General features: G+C 36.7%; 1 protein-coding gene across 3 annotated transcripts; it reads left to right on the top strand.

Moving 5' to 3' along the window:
* Positions 1-31: 31 nt before the first annotated feature.
* On the top strand, positions 32-24275 carry LOC114516771 (transient receptor potential cation channel subfamily A member 1-like). 3 transcript variants are annotated; one of them, XM_028536346.1, is made up of 20 exons: positions 32-258; positions 1126-1223; positions 1450-1530; positions 2669-2749; positions 3171-3293; positions 3447-3557; positions 5358-5816; positions 6254-6551; positions 7357-7516; positions 10380-10460; positions 11008-11082; positions 11521-11690; positions 18776-19106; positions 19867-20020; positions 20137-20334; positions 20445-20536; positions 21206-21445; positions 22287-22592; positions 23240-23390; positions 23885-24275. In XM_028536346.1, exons 2-19 carry the CDS (start codon positions 1127-1129, stop codon positions 23336-23338), a joined length of 3156 nt encoding a protein of 1051 aa, XP_028392147.1. In that variant the 5' UTR covers positions 32-258; position 1126; the 3' UTR covers positions 23339-23390; positions 23885-24275. The 3 variants fall into 3 exon arrangements, with proteins under 3 accessions (XP_028392147.1, XP_028392145.1, XP_028392148.1); XM_028536344.1 differs by having other exon boundaries at positions 1126-1232; XM_028536347.1 differs by lacking the exons at positions 20137-20334; positions 20445-20536; positions 23240-23390; positions 23885-24275 and having other exon boundaries at positions 1126-1232; positions 22287-22375.
* Positions 24276-24441: the final 166 nt, after the last annotated feature.

Below are 24441 nucleotides of genomic sequence, written 5' to 3'. Positions count from 1 at the left end.
CAACTCAATTTGTACGGTTCACTAATTTTGATATTCAAATGACGCAAATTCAGATGCAACTGATAAACAGCTTTATAGCTAGCGTATATGCATGTACAAAGGTGTTTTAACATTGCTGTTGTGTAAACTATAAAGCCCCAAACTCAGTAGAATATTGCGTTGGGAATTAAAAACATATAGATTCTGTACTGATACTTACACGAAACTGTCATCGTCAAACTCAACCGATACACTGGGAGTGTGAAGACGTTATATTGGGTAAGATTAGTGTTTATCAGTGTTAATTGTTGTTACTAGCTATTTGGTGTTCGCGTATTAACCTCCAAAGAACTGAATTTAACAACGCTATTTGCTTCGATTCACTTCTAAATACAATTGTGTATGTATCGCCTTAACACAGTCTTTTGTCGTTACTCATACCGTTTGTGTTGTCAAAGCACACTATTGTGCGCTAATGGTGTCGTTTTATAAGAGGCATTAGGGGAAGTAACAGACAAAGTAATATATGCATTGACAGCTCAATAGTCCGAGGTTCAACATTACAAAAAAAACGTGAAAAATTCGTTAAGTTAAATGTCGACATCCATCTATAAGGCTGGTTTACATACAACAAAATTCGTCTTAGGATTACGAAAATCATATAAAAATCAGCCAATAAACTGTATCAAGGAATATTTACCGGTATAGCCTACTAAAATGGGTATAATTTAGGGTTAGTTTTCGTATAACATAATTCGTTGTTTGGTCATATCCGAAAATATGAAAACCGAATTACAGCTAATTACGACAACGCATTAAGCCCTAATTCCACGGGCTAAATTTTCAAGCGAAATGCGAAATATTTCGCCTGCTTCATTTGAATTGTGAGCAATGTAGCAGAATTAATTTATTCAAGTGGTCACAATTCAAAAGAAACAGGCGAAATATTTCGCATTTCGCTTGAAAATTTAGCCCGTGGAATTATAGTAATAAAATTATATAAATTAGACTGTAGATATTGACTGTATTTATAATAATTATAGTTGGTTCAACCGTGCAACCATTTCAAAATGTAAAACCGCGCCATCCACGCGTCTCTATATAAAAGGCACCAATAACAATATCTTGTAACTCTCATTTTAATAGAATGGAAGATTCAGGAAGTGTTCCCTGTAATAGTGATGATGGTCCTTTGAATGCGGAAAATAAAGTCAATGACAATGGAAATGGAAATATTGATGCAGGTCGAATAGGTCTGATAAAGCTTGGACCAAGATAATTAACACAATCAAGAATGCTTCGGAAATTAGGGAGAACACATAGTTCTGAAGTTCTGAAGTTCTGAAGTTTGGTCTTATAGAATGGCTCAAAGAAATAATAGAGTTGTCTATCATTGATAGCAATGCATAATGTGATTGTTATAAAAACTTAACTGTCCACGTTACATGTTTTATTTTAAATATGTTACAGGCTCCACTCTAGATGACGCACAGATCACAGAGCTTTGTTCAACTGAAAACACTCCCTTGATCGATAAGGATGCAAATGAAGGTACTGTAGTAATTCGAGGTAAATAAACCTCAGTATATTCCTTACAGCCTTAATCTCTAAGATGCCGTAAAAATGGCGTGGAAAGATGGTACAATTAATCAACCTCTTTTTTCCGGCCAGAATTTGGGAGCTTTAGCAGTAATCACGAGTACGAGATTCGTCATTCTAGTGTGTTGTTTGCTTACGCCATCAGCCAAAACTAGTAGTCACAGAGTAAGTGAAAGATGCAGATGCTGGAACTAGCTCCGGTTACCATGGAAACTGAGGCGTTTCAAAACCTTGTTTATTCGTGTTTATATCACAAAGGAGTTTGCTGACCGCCAATCCCTTTTGCATATTAAACGTTTACGCCATACATGCTTTATGGTTAAAAAAGTTTTAAAGAAATTCTGTAATGGGGAATTTTTATTAAGCCAAGAAATTTTTTATAAGTAAAAAAAAATGTAAAACTTTTTATAGATGAAAGCATCCATAGTGTTAACCTTCGATGAAAAAAAATCGGGGTCATCGAACTCGTTTCCAATGTAAACAATGATATAAACATGACTAAACCTTGTTAGATGGCCATTTTGAAACGTCTCTGTCTTCATGGTAACGGGTGCCCGCCACAAGTGCTGTATATGTATGTTTCCTCGAAGTATATTAACTTTTAGCCTTCTAGCAAGATATTAAATGCATATATCCCCGTTTAAAACATGCATCTAAAAATTTAGAAAAACTGTATCGAGCCACTCTAAAAAATTTTCATAATGGAAGCTCTACAAAATATCATAATAATAAATGATAATTTTTATAGCATTTTACGCACTCAGTGTCGTAGTGTTAGTCTTTGGGTTTCGTTGGCAGATGGCGTAGGCAAAATCGCCGCGCGTTTGACGCAAATTAAAATGAAGAGAGTCTTGTACTCGTACATAGTAACTGCTAAAGCTCGCTATTGACTCGATTCTTGGGACGACTTCCTCTCCGCAAAATGATCTAAATCCCCTTCAATATTTTTAAAAAAAACTAGTTCCCTTTACTTATTTAAAGAAACAGTGTTTTTCATGAATCAATTAATTGTTACCTGTTTCACGGTTTGTAACATTAGTTAGATTTTCCATGCACGTTACATGTTTTATTTCAAAAAATTATGTTACAGGCTCCACTTTGGATAGCGCACAGATCACAGAGTTTTGTTCAACTGAAAACACTCCTTTGATCGATAAGGATGCAAATGAAGGTAGGCTACTGTAGTAATTCGGGGAAAATAAACTTCAGTATTCTTACGGATATGAGATGAGAGATGAGATGCCTAAGATGCAGTAAAATGACGTGGGAAGATTGTACAATTAACGCCCTTTTCGGTCGCAATTTGGGGCATCAGCCAAAACTCGTAATAGCTTACAGAATAAGTAAGAGATACAGGGCAGGAACTAGGTGCCGGTTGGGTTCTCTCGTGTGTTTTATGATCCATCATACCTTTTGTCTTTAAATCGAACGCGATCACCAATCACAGCTTATTTATGAAGTGAGTTGCCTTATTAACGTCATTTTTTACTGCGGATAAAGCTCCTTTATACATGTGTTAAACTTCAATTTATGCATTGAAAAAAACGATTATGCGTCAACCCCCAAAATTTATGTATTTACTTGTTTTCTAGTCGATTCTGGCCCACTCAGGGTGTTAGAAGATTACGAATTCTCCAACGATTCCTCTGATGATTCCGTGGAAAGTGACGATGCTGGAAGGGATGAGTTTAGGCAAATCGTGGAACAATCTTTAGGTAAGCTGACGTGCGGATTACGGTGTTAAATTGACATCATTATGCAGGACGGGATTATTAATTTTCTCGCTGTCTTTTGGAAAAACGATCAAAACGAAAACAGGTAACAACAGTAAAGCCACTAAACATGACTTCCTCTATGTTGTAATTTAGCCAAAGCAATTTTAAAGAAGGAAAAAGATTTCGACAGTGATGTTGATGCATTACCCAAATCTCGAATAGGTGTTGGAAGCTATGTCCACCAAAGGGACTTTTATGAATGGGGTAAATATTTACATTCAGGGGTTGGTTGTTCGAAAAGTGTTTAAATAGAAGTTTAAAATGCTTCATGAAAAAGCTGCAAAGCTACATGTCTCAAATTCATAATTAAGCGCTATTTTAACTTTAGGAGGTATGGGAAATAAACGGGATCTATTTGGGATCTATTTCTAGTTTACATTCAAGCCTATAGTTACTTTGGCGTAAGTTTTGTAGTATATTCATAATCGGCAATCAAGATAAAAATGTTGCATCATCCCACATGTGATATGTCTTGCACAGTGAACTGTAATAAATAACTGGAACGATATTTCCAAAAATAGGTGCATAAAAGGCATTCTACTAACATCAAGAATGTCTCAGCCGGCTGTAAGCAGTAACAAAATCAGTTATTTAACTCCTTAAAAACATTTTTCGGGGAGTTTTTATCAAATTTACGAAATCACAAAAAAACGTTTTGTTTTGGTTATGTTTGTTTTTGCGTGTAAAGACTGGGGGTGACTTAACTTCAACTTCCTGTCAGAAGGTAGCGTTCCAGTTATATTCATTTCACTGGTCTTGCATATCCGTAATAATCCAAGATGGCGGACAGTTAAGTCACAGATTAACTGTAAATAGTGAGCTTAAGCAAGTGACGTTTTTGACAACACGTACGTTGACCGGAAGTAAAGTTTTTATTTTTCACCAATCACAATCCTTGACCCAGTCTTTTGGCGTTACTCATGCCGTTTGTGTTGTCAAAAACGTCGCTTGCTTAAGCTCACTAATATCTATTCTGTGGTTGAGACGAAATATTTCTTGAACAAAGCACGATCTGAGATAGAACTTTCTGCATAATTGTAACTGAAGCTCTTTCAAATAAGACACTAATAATAACAACTTTTTTGCCCAAACCATAAAATTGTGAAGTTCAATCTTGGCCATGCTAAAGGGTGAATTATTTTTCGAGCAACCGGCACAAGGGTTTTGGCATAATATGTTGTCTTCAGAGACAGTGGATTTTGGCCAATAGACCCTTTGCATGTTAGACTACTTTTTGATCTGTGCAAAATAATCCAATAAAATCACTACAGCTGAAAAGAGCGTACTAAAATTAGTAAAAATGCAAAGTTTGGTTGCGAAATGTCGTAAAATACGGAAAATATAGCCTTGCAAAGTTTGCAATTTGTATACTTTTGTTTAACGGACGCAAAATGTTACCACATTCGGGCCCAAAATGGTAACTTTTTGCGTGCGTTAAACTAAAGTATACAAATTTGCAAACTTTGCAAGGCTATATTTTCCGCATTTTACGACATTTCGCAACCAAACTTTGCATTTTTACTAATTTTGGTACGCTCTTTTCAGCTGTAGTGATTTGATTGGATTATTTTGCACAGATTCTTAAATGTTAAACAGAAATAGACGCATGGGAATTTTTCCTTCGAAAACGTGAAATGTTGGCTAAGTAATATATTTTGATGTGTTTCAAATCTTTTCAGAGGCCGGCGTATAGCTACGGTTCTTCCGGTATACTATAATCGGTCTGGTCAGAAAAAGAAAAACTGTTTACGGACGTATTTTTTATGTTTCCATGAAAAACCAAACAGTTCAAAACGCAAAAATACTTTAATGAAAAGAGGCGAAAATTGATTAGAGAAGTAACAACTTTCTATGCACAGAACGGGAGTATTTAAAATTAGATTAATGAATTTTTTATATCATTTCATTTTTGGAGGATAATCCGTGATCAGTTGTCCGAATGTGAACGCAATAAGTACTTCTACAAAAAATGCTCTCTCAAAATCTTCCATTTGATTTTTCAAGTATCACCATTGTCGAAGACGTCAATTCAGTGTCGTATATTTCAAGCAGTGGAGAGAAACAGTCTAAAATGCTTAGATGTACTTTGTGAGGTGTATGTAAAAGCAGTGTCGGGTGAATACAGTCTATTTCATCGGTTCACCTTTTTCGTTTCTGGAGTCCAAGACGAAAGACCTAAAGAGACAGCGCTACACGTCCTTGCAACAAAAACAACGTCAGCGAAAGCAATTCTGAAAGTTTTCGAGAAGAGACCGAAGTTTCTGAATGATCTTTCTGACTTCCCCGACAGCTATGGATCAACTCCACTTCTTGTTGCAATAAATTACAACAATATCGAAGTCGCTAAGCGATTGATAAGAACAAAATCCCGCGTAGACAAAAGAAATGATGATGGGGAATCTCCCATTCTTTTAGCAGCTCTAAACGACTATGTTGATATCATAAAAGAAATGCTGGAAACATGTAAGTGTCCGAAATCTCAAGTTAATCATTTATTATATGTAATGACAAAGTGTCCCTTCAGCCCCCTCGAGACGAGAAGCTATTTCACGTCCCTTAAACCTTCTATTAGAACTGCATAAGCTTCAATTGTTATATTGTCCTGTAGTAGATAAAACAGCATGATATCACCCCACCTATCATGTAATAATAAACTGGTTATCACATAGTGCACCCTTTATTATATTGCACATATTCAGAGGAAACATGGCTTTTAAATCCTTTTAATTTTATGCGGTAGCTTTAAAATGCTCTTGTCTTGATTTTAAATGTATTACACGATTTTTTGGTTGACTACCTTGTCATATGTGAATTTTCAGTATTCAAAATACACCAAAATGCGTTATCTATTCTATGCATAAAAATTATTCCAACATCTGGCCTTTTTCATTTTTTACAAGATCTTGAATCCCAAGAAAGGACTGAACTTCTGGAGATTATGAAGAGCATTGATGACAAACATCATTCAATCCTTTACCCAGCCTCCCAGAGTGGCAATTCTAAGGTACTAAACTTGATTATGAAAAAGACCAACTGGCGAAAATTTCTAGACCAAGAGCAGACTGTTACTGAGGATTGGAATGAGTTTGTTGGTAACGTTTGTGCTGCTGGATGTAAAAAACTTGCGAAAGAATGTCTTAAACGCGATTCTAGTCTTCTTGAAAGAGGAGAGGAAGAAAAGGTGACACCTTTAATGAGGTAAGAAACCCACATAAATGCATGAATTCTCCACGATTGACATGTAACGAGGAAGGTGAAAGTGAGCCAATGTATACGTCGTTTGCAATGCCGCCATCTTGGTTGATTTTTCGAAACATGTGCATTAATAATTTTTTCGTCGTTGTCATCTTTTAATACCCGCCCAATAATACGGCAGAGATGATAAGCAGTTAAAAAATAAACAAGGAAAAAAAAGCAGTTTGTTATCTTGAAAAGCAGAAGTAAACTTTGTAGAGTCAACCAAGATGGCGCCGATTGACTGATTATGACGTCATATGCTAGCCAAGAATTGGTCGTCAATATTAGTCCTGAACAGGGCCGTAGCTAGAAGCTTAATAGAGGGGGGGGGGGTGTATATTCATATAGTCCTATTGCCCGACTGATTTCTTTTGTACGCTATTATATGATACGCTATATAAATATGAATATATGAATATACACCCCCCCCCCCAATTAAGCAGTCTAGCTACGGCCCGGTCCTGAAATATTTGTCAAGTTATTTACTTTTTGAGATATCTTTTTTGGAATGACATTTTTCGTTCGCTAAGAGAAACGATAGTAAAGTTTTGCATATATAACACTTTTGTTTAATCTGAGTAAAACCCTAATTAATGTTTTTTGTTAAATTTGTAGTGCACCCCCTAAATTGGTTCCATTCTAAATTAGATATGACCGTTAACATAATAATTAAAAATGTTTACAAATATATTTGTCAATATTTTATCTTACTGCAAAATATATCTATCAATATGAGTAATATTGTTTGATGCATATTTTTTTTCAGGGCAGCCGAGGCAAATAAATTAAGAATCGTTCGGCTAATCTTTGAGATGCAACCTTCTGCTGAACTGCTTCATATTAATGATGAAAATAACAGGAATGTTTTTCACTATGCTGTGGGGAATCTTGATGTTCTTCGTTACCTTGTTCTCCAAGTCCTAACGGTAATGATGAGTTGTTCGCAATTTAATTCAGAATAGTATCAACCTTATTGACAGAAATTGAGATTACTTCATGGTTGGCGAGTGCGTATGATTTTTATGCACGAGTTGTGAAGGATCCCAAAACAAACGAGTGAGCGTAGTGAACTTTAGGAAGCCTAGACAAATGAGTCGAAGTCAATAAAAGTCTGTAAAACACTTGGGATGTGTGTTAAATTGAATTAGAGTATATGTAATTTGCTACAAACCTACTGTTAGAACCATGTATGTAGCGTGCTCCAGTGGCGCTGCCATTTGACTATGCAACTAGTGACGTAACTTACTATATTATTAGGAAGGATGGAAACTCTCGCCTCAATTTTCAACATGTTGGCAAATTAAAACACAAATTACTATAGTAAAGCGGCACGTCGACTGCTAAATGCCTACCGTAGGTTTAAGTTGAATAATCAAACTATACTCTCGTAACAAAAATAATGCTGAATTCAAAAGAAAGCGCTGGAAAAACGTACACAAATTTTGTAAATTGCCCGAAATTTTCGTGAATACATGCGGGATGTAAGTACCTACCCAGAATGGCGGTGGCAGAAGAATCTGATTGGTTGAGAAAAGTAAACAAAGTATGATCGACCAATCAGATTGGTCGAGAAAGGTAAACAATGAATGATCGACCAATCAGATTCTTCTGCTGGCCGCCATTTTGGTTAGGTACTTACATCCCGCATGTATTCACGAAAATTTCGGCAAATTCACAAAGTTTGTGTACGTTTTTTCCAGCCCTTTCTTTGAATTCAGCATTATTTTTATCATGAAAGTATAGTTTGATTATTCAACTTGAACCTACGGTAGGCATTTAGCAACCGACGTGCCGTTTTACTATGGTAATTTGTGTTTTAATTTGTGATAAGTTGAAAAATGAGGCGAGAGTTTCCTTCCTTCCCAATAATATAGTAAGTTACGTCGCTTATTGCATAGTCAAATAGCAGCGCCAATGGAGCACGCTACATACATGGTTCTAACAGTAGTTTTGTAGAAAATTACATACTTTAATTTATTTTAACACATATCTCAAGTGTTTTACGGATTTTTATTGACTTCAACTCATTTTTCTGGGCTTCCTATGAGCGAACGAGTGAGTTTGCGATCCTTCACAACGAGTTCATAATAAAAATCGTACAAACGAGCCAACCATGAAGTAATTTTTTTAATAAATGTTTAATATAGAGATCAATTTGAAAACGATACGCTTTAATTATACAAAAACACAGCAAGCAAAAAAATCGAAATTTCATGCATCAAAACATATCTATTACCGTTCAGTTTCTTTGTAATTTTGTTCAAAAGCAGTTAGGTATTCTTTCCGAAAGTTTTGGGAATGTGCTGAATGTTTAAATATCTTGAATATGAGAATTATGTTTAATGTTTTGAATTTCACTCCCGTATTTCGACGCCATCTCGAAAGAAAATGTAAACAAATTGCCGCCAAAATGACAGATGACAATTTTTTGAAGAATATCGTACGTCCAATCAAAAGCCGTGTATGGCATTTTTTCACACGTGAAAAACATCGTACGTCCAATCAAGTTGCATGAAATTTATTTACACAGTAAATACGACTTTTATTTCATCATTCTGCTGTGCATAAATCTCTATACACATATGTATAATAATATGAGGTAGCATGAACGAATATCGAATGTGATTCATTACACGGCGGTGCGAAGATAAAAAATGTTTCTAAAAAGGAAGAAAAAACTTTTTAGCATTACATTCATATCTTCATGCCGTGTAACATTCTTTTTTACTATCAATACGATCAGTATGTTATGCTTAGATTTGGAGTTATTTTATACTGTAGGAATTTATTATATGGCAAGCGTGCAAGCGTCACTTCCGGAAAAATGGAGTTCAGTGATTCGCGGAGAAAATTTTCAGTGGTCAATTACTTTCCCGTAATGACCGGCGTTACCGCTGATTCATTAAAAATTTGAAAACAGAGAAATTCTGAATGAAAAAGGCACAAATAAATGCTGAAGAAAAAATTTAATTGCATGCTTTTGAAATTAATAAGACGTCTCCATGCAGACAGTTTAGGTATACTAAATAATTCAATATTTTGTTTTTGTTCTTATCAAATGCTACTAACACGAATTCATGCATTTCTTGTTTGTTTCAAATGCAAATACCTGCCTTATGCCATATAATAAACTTTTTATTAACCTTCCATCACGTGGTTTCTTGTTGCCTGGCACGGATCATTGGAATCATAGTTTATTCGCAATAACCCATCAAAATCGTGGTTTATTCAGAATTAATAAACAATCTTCATGCATTGGCCGAAATCTACTCACGCGATTAGTCAAAATCAATCACGTGGATTCTTGTTGCCTGACGACGGATCATGAGATTCATAATTTATTCGAAATAACCGACGAAAATCATGGTTTATTCAAAAATTACAGTCTGGAACGAAGCTTGGATCTTCAATGCAGCAATCAATGAACTCAGATTGTATATTAAAAGTGTTAGAGACTTTATGTTCGTGTTTTGTTTGCAAATAAACGCACTTGCTGAACATACAATGAACTCGAAATTTCAATATTGAAATTTCTGGTTCATTGTATGATCCGCGCGTGCATTTATTTGTGAACAAAAAACTCACAACAGTCTAACCACTAACCCTTGAATATCGGAGCTCGATCTTTCTGTACAAACCTCGCTCTTCGCGCTCAGTCAGTGCAAAAAGACTCTGGTCCAATATTTCTCGGTAAAGACCGCGCCCTCGGTTAATAAGGAGTTATTAATAAACCTCCTCAAAATATCTTGAACTTATATTTAACTTCACTTCTTTAATTCAAACTAATAGTTTTACGACTACTGTTATGCTACTAGCATCTATGACGAATCTGGATGTACCCCATTATGGCTTGCAAGGAATCAGAAAGAGGTACAGTATGTGTATATAACGATCGACATATGAAGAAAAACTATGTTATAACATAGGGATGCTAACCCCCCCCCCCTTCCCCAAGGGTGAGGAAATATAATGAAGTATCGTTTCCTAAGTTACGGCTACCTCATTGGTTTTTTAGTTACTACCCTTGAAGTTTTGATAAGGATTTCATTAAACATGAGGGATATTTTTCAAAAATAAATACATTTGCTAAGAATAATGCTAAAACTTTGCATGTTTTCTGTAGTTTGAATTTTTATAGCAAATATTTATAGCTAAAAAAGTAAAACAATTCGAGAATCTTTAAAATAGGAGGCCTAGCTATATATTACATTTGAAAACTTTATTTGGCTTAATGATTGTGCAGCCTAAATTTTGCAATGTCATATATAAGTGTGGTGTTATGCTCAATCAAAGAGGTCAACCATGCACTGCGCGCCAACCAGTATTCATTTGTTTTTATTATTTTTCTATACAGTAAAAAAATCAGAGTTCTATTCCTTTGATATTACATGCATTTACTAATATAGTAATTTTTTAGAGTCTTTTGTTGCTGATAAATATCGCAAAATTCGAGCTGTTCGAAAATTATATCATTAATGATGTGGATATCGAGGTAATAAACTCTTGATTATCTCTCTGATTCCTCTTCCTCATTTGAAGGGAGGGGATGAAGAATATATTGAGGGGAAAGGGAATGGTTCTGGAATGTAGTGAACGAAATACCACTAGGAGATATAGGACTTGAAATTCCAATTTAAAGGTGTGGATTTAACTATTAATTAAGCATAACAAACAACCTAAATAAGTTTATTCAAATACTCCATACCTAAAAATTAGGAATTACAAACAAGATGTCACCTCCTTTACCAGGATAGCTCTACTCTACGGTACAATGTCCGCAGAGGTGAACCAGGAATTAGCTGGTTGAAAGCTACTATAATTTATAAATCACAACGAGACCAACCCGGCGAATATTAATCACCCATTTATTCTGAACATGATACGCAAGTAGAGAAATTGTATTAATTGGGTTCTGAACCTGATTTAATAGATTTTAAAGCGAAGTCTTCATATGATGAAAAGACAGGATCCCAAAGGCGTAACATATTTGCTACATGGGTACAACCCCAATAATCAGCCGTTATTAGCAGCAGCTAGGAATGGAAACATCAAGTTAATGGAGTTCCTATTGCAAGAAGGAGCGGATCCTTTACAAATAGGGTAAGTAAAGTGCAATGCGTCGTTGGGATTTACCTTATTTCAAATGTTGATTTATCCTCATTACTATATAGCAATGTGAAAAAGACATACGGTGTTAACTAACACAGCTAAAAGTGAAAATTTTTCGCTGGAAGGAGTTTTTCGAGCAAACGAAATTTTTATGCACAATTGAAAAAAAGTTAAATTTCAAAATTTCATTCTATCGAAAAATTGCTCCTATGTTTGGACAATTGTGTCATAGTTTGTTTCAGGAAGCTACTTCAAAAAACAACTGTCTGTCATACCATCCGATGTAAGTTTTTTTTCTCCGCGTGCATGAGTATTTTCTCTTTAACTGTGTAAAGAAGTAAACGTATTTGAGTCACTTTAAGTAGGGACCAGTCCTACACCGTGAGAACACAATCAACACATGCTTTTACAAAAGAACGATACGAAGAAGGAATATACGACATTTAGTTTATATTTATGTTATTTTTGTTTAATTTTTCAAATTTAAATTAAACGAAGTGTATATTTACGATAAATACAACATGGCGCCCAACGTGGGGCAATCTTTAATCGAAAAATGAGCGAAACGAAAGAGAATTTGACACGAATACGAGCCGTACGCGGGGGAAATCGAGGAGTTATCACAAAATTAATAAACGAAGCCGAAGGACTTTTAAAGGAAGAAATCTTAGAACGAGGACGATTGAACACGATAACCATTCTACTAGAAGAAAAACTCAAATACGTAAAGGATTTGGATCAAAAAATAATCGAAATTAGTGAAGTTGCAGACATAGCAGCTGAAATCGACGAGGCAGAAGAGTTAATATCGAGAGTTTTAGACACTCAGCGACATATATTGGAGAAAATACGCGAAGTCGAAGAAGTTCAAAGGGTAATAAAAATACAAAGTAACATACGAATACGGCGAACGAGGAGCCAGTACAACAACAACAACAACACAGTGAATCTGTCCTGGACAGTTCAGCTAGTACTAGCAACAATAACAACGTAAGTGATGTTCAAGCGTCTGTGTCCATCAGTCCACCCGAGACAGCTGAATCTACAGGTACAGTGACTAATCAACAAAATTCTATTAACATTAACAATAATGTACCAGTGTTAACCCAGAACCGATCGAAACTACCCAAGCTTGTATTACCCAAATTTCGTGGTGATGTTACTCAGTGGAGAACCTTTTGGGATAGTTTTAACAGTGCGATACATACTAACAATTATTTGTCGAAGATAGACAAGTTTAATCATTTAAACTCATTATTGGAGGGACAGGCTTTACGGGCCATTCAAGGACTAACTCTGTCTGAGAGCAATTATCAGGCAGCTATCGATATACTACATCAGCGTTTTGGTAAAACCCAGCACATTATTTCTACGCATATGGATGAGCTCCTCAAAATCCCAGCATGTACATCAGATAAAACCACACAATTACGATTCGTTTATGATAAGATCAGCGTCAATATCCTAGGGCTAGAAGCCCTGGGAGTCGATTCCAGTCAATATGGTAGCCTATTGATACCAGTTGTCATGTCGAAATTACCACAAGACGTCCGACTTCAAATTGCAAGAAATACAGCACAAGATGTGTGGGAAATGTCAGAAGTGTTAAGTGTTATTCTAAAGGAAGTCGAAGCTAGAGAGATAAGTGATGGAATTAAAGTAACTCCTGAGAAGGGCAAGATTCCACCAACTAAGCCACCACCCCATGGTTCTGCTGCAGCATTGTTGGCTAATGGTCAAACCTTTGGCAATAAAATTCAATGTGTATATTGTTCTGGTAATCATTTTTCTGCCTCTTGCACCCAGACAAGTGAAGTACAGGCTCGACTAGAAATCCTAAAACGAGATCGACGATGTTTTGTTTGCCTCAAAAGGGGACATCGAAGTAATCAGTGTTCTAATCAAAGGGGTTGTAGACGATGTTATGGTAGACATCATCAGTCTATCTGCAATCAACAAATTACGAAAACGAAACCTAATGTGGAAGAACAAGCAGCCCCAACAAAAGGAAATGAAGGTGTTCATGGTACCCAAACCTTGCAACAAATCCAAAATCGAACTGAAAACCCAAACCCTAATACCCATGCACACTGCTCATGTACAGACCACCACTGCTACAACTATTGCGAAGGGACATGTTATGTTACAAACTGCGACTGCTGTAGCAACCAATGTAGACGAATCTAAATCATCGAAGGTAAAAATATTATTCGACAGTGGAAGTCAACGCTCCTACATCACTGAGGGCTTGAAGTCAAGACTAAACCTAGAGCCGAAGAAGTCCGAAACGCTTCACCTCAACACCTTTGGGGAGCGAAGTTATCGAAAGCAGAAATGTGAAGTATCACCATTGGTACTCCGAAGCAACAAAAACGAAGATGTTATGATTTCAGCACTTTCATTTGTTCGCCGTTAATTACGAAGATTGAAGTAGATCAGTATCCCCATTTACAAGGGTTGCAACTGGCGGACAGTTCCGATTCAAACGATTCCATCGACGTCCTGATTGGTTCCGACCATTACTGGGACCTAGTAGAAGGTGATACAGTCCGAGGAGAATTTGGTCCAGTAGCAATTGATAGTAAGTTTGGTTGGCTTTTATCTGGCCCAACCAACAATGACTCATTCAATGAAATATGTACAACCAATTTGGCAGTATTGGGAAGTAGCGATAACCAGTCAGAGACTACGCAAGATCCGCTTGTTGATATGTTAAGGAAATTTTGGGAGACGGAATCGATTGGCATCAAAGGTGATCCAGAGCCTAAAGAATTTATCGAGTCCGTCAACGAGAACTGAATGTACATTTCAACGGAAAACGATACCAAGTCGAGTTACCATGGAAACAAGATTGCCCATCAATACCGAGTGATTATCAGTTGTGTGAAAATCGCCTCAGATCTCTTCATCGCAAGATGTTACGCCAACCAGAGTTATTACAAGAATACGACCAAATTATCCAACAGCAGATACAAGATGGTATTGTAGAGAAGGTTTCAGACGAAGAAATTGAAATTACTAATGATGAATCTGTTCATTATTTACCGCATCATGGAGTTATACGACGAGATCGTGAAACAACAAAGCTTCGAATTGTCTACGATGGATCAGCCAAGCCACCAGATCGTGAGTATTCATTCAACGACTGTCTGGAGACAGGCCCTAACTTTATCCCTCAGTTGTTTGACACACTGGTCAAATTTAGATGGCATAGAATTGGCCTAACTGCAGATATAGAGAAAGCCTTTCTCATGGTGGCAATTAACGATCTTGAGACACCGCAGAAATTGGTGTTGGAAGTCAAATATCTCATCAGTTGCTCACATTTGAATCCTAGTATTCAGAAACTGCTGTCAAAGAAAATACTATCAAATAAGTTGAAAAAAAGTTCAATTTTTCTTCCAATATCGGTTTTGGAAACTTTTGAAGGCTCTTCGTATGCATCTGCCACCGTAAAATGGCCATTTTGAGACATTTTCAGACATTTTCAGATGATTTGTTTTTGCCGTGTGCAAGCTTCAAATCTTTTGTGCAAGAGATATTTTGTTGAGTATTTATAAATCTTTTAGCTTGCCGAATTTAAAGTCTAAGTATTGAGAATTACGGCTAAGTCTACCAATTTCCGCGGTGTCCGATCTTGATAAGGACATGTTACGTTTTCTATGGCTAAAGGAACCAAACAATCTGAATTCAGAACTTGTACAGTTGCGATTTACCCGCCTGGTATTTGGCCTCCGACCATCCCCAGCAATTTTGAGCTCAACGATCCGACATCACTTGGAAACGCAAAAAGACGTCGACCCTCAATTGATCGAACTGCTAAAGAAATCCCTCTATGTTGACGATTTCGTATCAGGTGCAGACAACGAGAAGGAAGCTTCGGAAGTATCATCGAATGCGAAGTTAATTATGCGAAAGGGAGCATTTAACTTACGAAAGTGGAACACTAACTCGAGTAACCTTAAGAAGACATTTGCAAAGGAAAGTTCTCCGAATGCAACTAATGTGAAAGGCGTCACAGAAGAAGACGAGTCTTATGCAAAGACTGTGACTGCAACAACAATTAAACCGAATGACAACACAACCAAGGTACTAGGTTCCCTTTGGAACACAAAGTCGGATACCCTTGAATTCAATTTTTCCGATCTTGTCAACGAAGCAAAATCACTTCCTCCAACTAAACGATCGTTGTTAAAGATATCAGCAAAGATCTTTGACCCGCTTGGCTTACTAAGCCCTTTTACTATACAATGGAAAGTGCTGTTCCAGTTGTTGTGTAACGAAAACATCGAATGGGATGATGAATTAAGTGTCGAACATTTGGATAAATGGAACTTACTGATATTAGATCTTCAATCTCTGAGCAATGTGTGTGTACCAAGATGTTACTTTGAAATAGATGGCAAGGTTCTTTCGATTCAAGTTCATTGTTTTAACGACGCGTCAGAGAAAGCATATGCAGCAGCAATATATCTTCGTTCGAAATACGAAAGTGGTCTTGTAGATGTCAATTTGATCGCAGCGAAGACCAGAGTCGCACCATTAAAAAGGCAAACTATACCTAGATTGGAATTACTCGGAGCGAACATTCTTGCAAGACTCGCCAATAACATTCAGAATGTCTTAGAATTACCTCAAGATGTTGAAATTTATTACTGGGTTGACTCGAAAACAGTGTTGTATTGGATAAAGAACGCCAAGCCGTGGAAGCAATATGTGCTTACAAGAGTGAAAGAAATTCGTGAATGCACAGCTCAAGATTCGTGGAGACATTGCCCAGGCTTAGAGAACCCCGCAGATCTTCCGTCACGAGTAATGAATGCCAACGAATTAGTAAACGAGAAACGATGGTGGAAGGGCCCCGAATTTCTGTACAAATCCGAAACAGAATGGCCGAAAAAGGTCGAGATCAAAGAAAACGAGGTCTCCATGAATGAAGTCGTAAAGAATCCTACCACGGTGTCCCATACGTTGACAACGCCAAACCTTTCAACCGAATCCGTCCAGTTATTTTCTCATGCCAACATTGGGGCAATAATGGATTGCAACGAATTCCACTCGAAGAAGAAGTTGTTAAGAGTTACAGCAATGGTTCTGCGAGCTGTAAGGAAGATGAAGCGTATCGAAGTGGCGAATGAAAGTGAACAATCAAACGCTGAAAATCTGAAAGAAGCGGAAATGTTACGGTTGAAAAGCATCCAGTTATCAGAATTCCCTGAAGAAATTCGACGTCTGAATTCAAGTCACAAGAATCCGAATCAACTAATCAACCAATTGAATCTATACCTTGATGTGGAAAAGATCATTCGATGTAAGGGAAGACTTGAATACCCAACGATTTCAACCGAAGCCAAAGAACCAATCCTCCTACCGTCTAGGCACCACTTTACGAAGCTTATAATCGAAGAGGAGCACAAACGAGTTCACCACAACGGTATCAAGTCAACTCTCAATGGCGTACGAGAAACTTACTGGATATTACGAGGAAGAGAAACAGTCAAGCGTGTTTTGAAAGGGTGTGTGATATGTAACAAGATTGAAGGTAAGGCGTTCCAGACTCCGAGAGAGCCATCATTACCTAGTTGTCGTGTAAGCGATGAACCGCCATTTACAAACATTGGCATTGATTTTGCGGGACCGTTGTTAGTAAAGGAAGATGATAAAACTGTGAAATCGTACATTTGTTTGTTCACATGTGCGTCTACGAGGGCAGTACACTTAGAATTATTGAAAGATTTATCCACGAACATGTTTTTGACGGCTTTTCCACGTTTCATCAGCCGAAGAGGAATGCCAAGAAAAATTCTAACCGACAATGCGAAAACTTTTAAAGCTGCTGCCAAGGAAGTAACCAAGATATATCATTCAAACCATGTCAAACGTTATCTCGTGGATAACGGTATTTCGTGGGAATTTATCACGGAAAAGGCCCCCTGGCATGGGGGATTTTGGGAACGTTTAATCAAGAGCACCAAACGTTGTTTAAAGAAGCAAATCGGACGAACTTCGTTGACTTTCGAAGAACTTCGAACTATCCTTGTAGAAATCGAAGCAACCTTAAACAATCGTCCATTAACATACATATATGATGATGAACAAGGTGTCTCTTACCCTCTTACGCCAGCGAGTTTGATTTATGGACGTCGAATCTCAACCGCTCCTAGAACCGTAGATGATGACGGAATGTATATGTGGAACTATACAATTACTTAATGGTTTCCGGCGTGTTTGGATGGCCTGATCCAAACACGTGGGAATGTTGCGAGAGTTAAGAAAAGCGCGCGAAACACGAGCCGAAGGCGAGTGAATTGTTTTATAAAATAACAACGAAAAGGCATGAATTTAAATGTAAATTCTTTAAAACTTTTAATTTCCGTGTTTGGATGATCCAACGGCACGGGCTTCGACCAATCAGAACACGTCGCGTTATATACATGTTATTTTATGAAGCGTGTTTGTGACTATATTGGTTTAATTGTATTGTTTGTGATAGAATGGTAAATGAGTTTTGAACAAATGCTATTGAAATTTCTTTCGCACAATCGATTTTTATCGATTATAGGTGTTGTGATTGAATAACCTACTAGTACGGAAGTTGCCTTTTTTCAAAATTAGTAACGTGTAAGATTTTCCTTTGCACTTAAATGACCAGCAAATGCTGTAATAACGTACGTAATAACATTATTTGCTGCTATCTTTACGTTATATAAAGCTTACGTTATATAAAATCGGCTTTTACTCTATATCGCCGGGTACGTACGTGCAAGTGGAGGTTGGCCTTAATGTAACATCTTAAATAACATGTAAAGAGAGTTTTATTCATGATCTGATAAATAATTTTTTTGTTGCACTGTAATTTCTTCTTATAATATTAAAAAAAAATTAAAAAGTTCTCTGGTATTCTCCCAAGATTCCCCATGGTGCATTTTATAACATTATAAAACTATGCCCACGACCGTTTCAATTCTTGAAAAATATTAATGAAACTTAGATGGATTGTTTCTCGTATTTATGTCTCAGATAAAACCGAAGCAATTTAAAACTTTTTTAACTTTTCGAAATCTGTTTCAATATAGTGATTCTTACAATACGGTCGTTCACCTCGCAGTAATGTCTAAAAAGCTTGAAGCTGTGGAGTACTTGTTTGAGCAGGGCAAACTCTTGGAAATAATCGATCGTACAAATAATATGGAGCTCACCGCAGCTGGTATAGCAGCAGAGTATGGTTATGCGGAAATTCTAAAATATTTGTTAAAGAAGAATGCGCAGATTAAAAGTGATGGGAAAAAGCGAAAGAATATTCTGGATTATGCATGCGACTATGATTATAGAAGAGTCAAGGAATTGGCAATAAAAGAAATTGTTATGTTTTGTGTAAAAGATGGAAACCCAAAACTCCTTAAAGAGGTAATTAATTAATGGCACGCTTTTCTTTTCATGTTGTTGTTGTTGTTGGTGGTGGTGGTGTTGGTGTTGGTGTTGGTGTTGTTGGTGTCGGTGTCGGTGTTGGTGTTGGTGTTGCTGGTGTTGGTGTTGGTGTTGTTGGTGTTGGTGTTGTTGGTGTTGGTGTTGTTGTTGGTGTTGGTGTTGGTGTTGGTGTTGTTGGTGTTGCTGTTGTTGGTGTTGCTGTTGCTGTTGCTGTTGGCGTTGGTGTTGGTGTTGGTGTTGGTGGTGTTGTTGTTGTTGGTGGTGTTGGTGGTGTTGATGCTGGTGCTGCTGCTGTTGCCGTTGCAGTTGTTGTTATTGTTGTTGTTATTGTTAATGGTTTATTTTTCTTTTGTTGTGATTTGTGTTTCCGCCGATTCAAGTTAACAATATAACTATATGACTTTAAACTAGTGGCCAACTCTAAACTTACCATCGATGTAGAGCAGTCTGGTAGTGAAGGGGTTGGTTCTTGCGTGGGATGCCTGTGTTCGAATACTGTCTCGCGGCCTTTGTCTCCAGATTTTTTACTGACCTCTTTAATTATTTGATATTTGCGAACTCCCAAACTGAACCAGAGACAATACATTTTGGTTAGTTCTCTGGGTTATTTGAGTATCTGGTTTATTTTCTTTATTCGACAGTCCCCTAGACATCGGATTACACAGAAAATCGTAAAACAGGAGCTACACCATTTTCCTTTCTCATTCCCTAATTTATAGTGTGTTCTTGAATTTTTCAGTTGTTCGAAGACTCGGGTCATGACCCGGACGATATTATGGCTTTATTGGTCTACACAGCACCCGACGTCGCATTTCTGATTCTTGATCACTGTATTTCTCGGAATGTTGATACCTCTTTATGCTACTGGTTTTTTCCATTCAAAAGAAATAATCGTAAGTCTTGTTCCTTTTCAATCATTCATATAAAGTTTTTATTGCATCATGTACAGCACCACGTATATCATCTCCTCTTTATGTAAGCCATTTTGAAATACTTTTACATTTTAAAGATAAAAAGAAGCTTCAAGCTTTAGAACGCATGACAGAAAGTCCAAATGCAGACAGGTTTTTGCGCCATGCTGTGGTTGTAAAGTTATTAAACTGGCTGATGTATTCCTCGGGCATTCAGAAGTATTTCCTGTTGAATTTTTTTCTTTATACCATGTTTCTGATTACTTTAACAACATATGGCGCAATCCAAAGTGGCGGTAAGAACGCGTCTTCGTCAAACGTCTGACTAAATTATTGTCCATACTTGCAGGTCGTCTAAAATGAGTATTTCTAGTTATATTAGTTGCGTTCATTTACTACTTTATAGGTTTGCACCGTTTAAAATCACCTGGTATGATAGCACTCTCTGTCGTTATTCTTATTTTAAGTGGATTTCTTTTAGTAAAAGAAATTTCTCAGGTTTGTGATGCAGCATGCGTATGTAGTAGGTAATAATTGCAAAATTTTACACGTGTGTTTGAGAACGGTCACGCGTACATTGGTACATGCAGGGAAAAACTTCCTTCAAATGCCGCGTAAGTTGCCTTTGGGTCACGAGGATTTTTCCTTATACATCTTTCGTTATTTGTCTGCTGCCACGTACAGTTGCAATCAAGATATTCATGACCTCTACACGTCGCCTTTATCTCGGAATAGCTTACCAGCACCACTTTGGTCGTCTGTTATACTATTGAGAGACAATTAAGTTATTAAATTTACAAATGATAAAATTAACACAGAGTAGGCAGGATTAGCGAGAAGACTTCACTTAATACCTGTAATAACAAGATGAAGGTGTATTATACTATTAAAGATAAAGCTGGGAAAAACCACGTAGAGTTTTTTTTTCCAAAAAATACTATAATGAATTTCTATAACTCAAGCTTTCAGTCTTTGCATCAATTTTTTTCGAACATACCCTGCTCCCCCTGTATAGTTCAGAAATTCAAATATGGAGTTATAGTTCATTTACTAACCCATACTTGTTAATTTCTAAGTGAAGAATTGCGAGCGTGCAGTAGCCGAAGCTGGAGCCTACATGTTAACCTATATTTTTTTGCATCGCAATGATTGTGTATTTTCTTGTAGATGATTGCATATGGAAAGGAATATATGAGGGATTTGGAAAATATCTTCGAATTGACAATTTTTATTTGCGCAATGATTTATGTCGTTCCTGGAGGGGACAAAAAAACCGACGGACAGATCGTAGTTGGAGCAATTTCGATATTTCTTGCGTGGGTGAACTTTTCCCAGTTCTTTAGAGTACTTTTTAATTTTGGAGTCTACATCTTCATGGCAATTAAAGTGTTCGGAACAGTTTGCATGGTACGTTTGATGGGAAAGTATATGAAAGCTGTTATATCTTGCCTTATTCGCTACTTGTTTTTTGCAGCATATCATTTCGTTCTCCTTTAAAACATTCATACGTCTTTATTAGATATTTAGGCACAACAAACGTGCTACTTAACTTAGGTGATATTCAATAGCAATGAAATTAAAAAGTTGAAAATTTTATCAATTCATAATTATTACATTTATAAAAAATTAAAAATTATAAAAAATGCATGCATCTATTTACATAGCATCTCTTGAACCATTCTGTCTTTACTGGGGGTGGTAGGTATTCATAAAACAGCCATGGTTAGCTGTTCGTCGAAAAACTTAAACTATGATTAACATTACAAATATTACAATCTCAGCAACGTAGCTAACACGAAGAACTCGTATTGAAAAAAGTGAGTCACTCAGAAAAACGTTAAAACACAAGTTGTTTCGAGATATTAAGAAACGACCATTGACTTAACAGTTTTCGAAATAACGCAATACGGGGTTGTTGCAGTTCAGAAAAAGCATGCAGTATCATTTTAGTTTTGAGTAATAAAAAGAGGTCATTGTGGGAGGATTACATGTTACATTTGCTTGAGAAATAGTCTTTGCAGTTAAGCTAAAAAAAATATTTTTCTAATAACACTTACAACGAAGGCTTGGAGACGAGAAATTCTCTTTTAATGGTCAATGGTCTTTTAACGACATAAAAAAGAGTTAAAACATTTTTTCAATTTTTAATAAACAGTCGATGTATGCGCGCATTTTACCAAGATTTGCACTGTTTAATGAGCTGTTCCTGTTGTTATTTTTATGAATTTGTAATTATTTTTACCAACAGGTGTTGCCACTGGTTATATTATTACTCGTTGGATTTTCACTATCGTTTTCGTTGATCATGCATCAAGATGCAGGTTTCAATGATGTTCCTACATCGTTCTTGACAACACTTGTGATGATGACGGGTGAATTGGATTATCGAGACACATTCCTTGCAAGTGGATCACTTCATGCCTTGCAAAAAATATTTCTTGTATTGTTTATCCTGATGATCTCCATCGCTATAATGAATTTATTTACCGGTGTTGCTGTTGGCGACGTTAACGAGATGTTAATAAAATCTAAAGAAAGAAGAAGAATAAATAAGGTAAAAAGTTTGGCAATCGGTATAAGAATGCAAGTAGCTATTCGACAGCCTTTGTTCGTCATGTTGCCAATCAAATTGCAGCTATATTATATCTTATTTATACAAGCTTCATGTTTCAATAAAACAAGCTTAAGGTGGGTATCTGCATTGACAAAAAAGGCGGAGAGGACGAAAAAGTGAACGTTTTGGTTGCGTTTTTCAGGTTTTTAAATATTTTTCTTAGGCATTTTTAACTTCGTCGGTCAAATTTCCTAAAATTTGATACTTATTTTAACCCCCCTATTTTTATTGTCGTTCAGGTCTTTCAGGTTAGATTTTTCGACACCCCCACGCGTTTAATTATCCAAAATGCTTCAAACACGTTCACATAAATTTTTTGCAATTAAAAACCTTTCCCGCGAGGTATCTTTTCTCGAAACATTTGTATAAAGTGCTTTGGAATTTTATAAGAAAACTGTAGAGAAAAAGAAACTCTTGTGTGTGTGAAAACATTTCGTGAACTACAAGTTCAAGATTATAAATATCATAAATAAAAAAGCGGAGTTGAAATATGTGCTAGTAAGATATATGGCATTTTCTCACCGTTATGTTGTAATAATTGTTGGAAACCATGCACAATATTATAGATTACATTATTTTTAACTTAGGCTAAGCTTGTCATAAAACTGGAAAGAGGCCTTTCTTTCTACTCAAGCGGGAATTCTGCGACCGCGAACATGGGTGAACTTCATGTGTATAGACTATAGTGGCAGAGAAAAAGAGAGGCATTCGTCATTGTTGACGTGGATATGGGAACAGGTATAGGGTGCCTGGTCTTACTGTTTTCAAAACACTTTAGCCTTGCTTTTCAAACCCGTCATAACCGCATGAGCTAAGGCAGTTTTGCCTGGGAGGGCACAAAGAAAAACGCCTTAACGTACCCATATTTCTATTCCCTCCCTTGCACACAGAATATGCGAGTGTTTCAAGTCGATGAACCCATGATTAATTATAGCCCCGTTTACACTACACTCAATTTATCGGCACGGCACGGCTAAAATGGGCACCCGTGCCCAATTTTATTAGTGTTCAGACTACCAAAACAAAGGCCGAGCACAGATAAAATGGGCACGGGTACCCATTTTAGCCGTGCCGTGCCAATAAATCGAGTGTAGTGTAAACGGGGCTTATATTTATCTACTTCATACGCAGTGCTCCTGTTGACATCTTCACTTCCTTATGCTATCAACAGAAATTCCTTTAATACAAATAATTCGTTCGAACAGAAAGTCTTATTTTCCATCAATCCTTAGACTTTTCCTGATGACGAAGATGAAACAACGACGCAGAGCAAAGGAATGACTTTTATGATATGAAGAACTATGGAAGATCCTTATAGAAGAATAACTTGGGCAATCAAAAGATTTGCTGAATTTGGCGAAAGCATATTTGAAAGAAAAAGTTTATAAAGCCCAGAAATTGGTCGAACAGAGATTAACAGCCAACTTTACAACGGCAGACAGTTAAAAAGACTTGCTATTATTAAACTAAGTATATAGGCGCACATCTTAACGTACGCAAGTTATAGTTTGTCAAATACTTTCAACACTAGTCTATTACACGATTATAAGTCAACAACACCTTGTTAATATGGCGACATGCAAGCAACGACAAAATGGCGGGAAATTCAAAATTATTTTAAGAATTTCAGCCCTGGGCTGAAGAAAAAGCTGGTAGGACCCCTACTAGCTTCGATGTTTGAGCGCTTTAAAATGCCGAATGCCAGTTTTGCCCCCCCCCCCCAAAAAAAAAAATAAATGAGTAAACGAATTATGGTCATGCGCATTACCAATCATCTATACAAACATTA

This window comes from Dendronephthya gigantea, unplaced genomic scaffold (assembly GCF_004324835.1).
Source record: "Dendronephthya gigantea isolate DGI-Jeju-01 unplaced genomic scaffold, DenGig_1.0 000006F, whole genome shotgun sequence".
NCBI classification, from domain to species: Eukaryota; Metazoa; Cnidaria; class Anthozoa; order Malacalcyonacea; family Nephtheidae; genus Dendronephthya; species Dendronephthya gigantea.
Note: the sequence above shows the minus strand (reverse complement) of the source record. Positions and strands in the feature narration are given on the sequence as shown.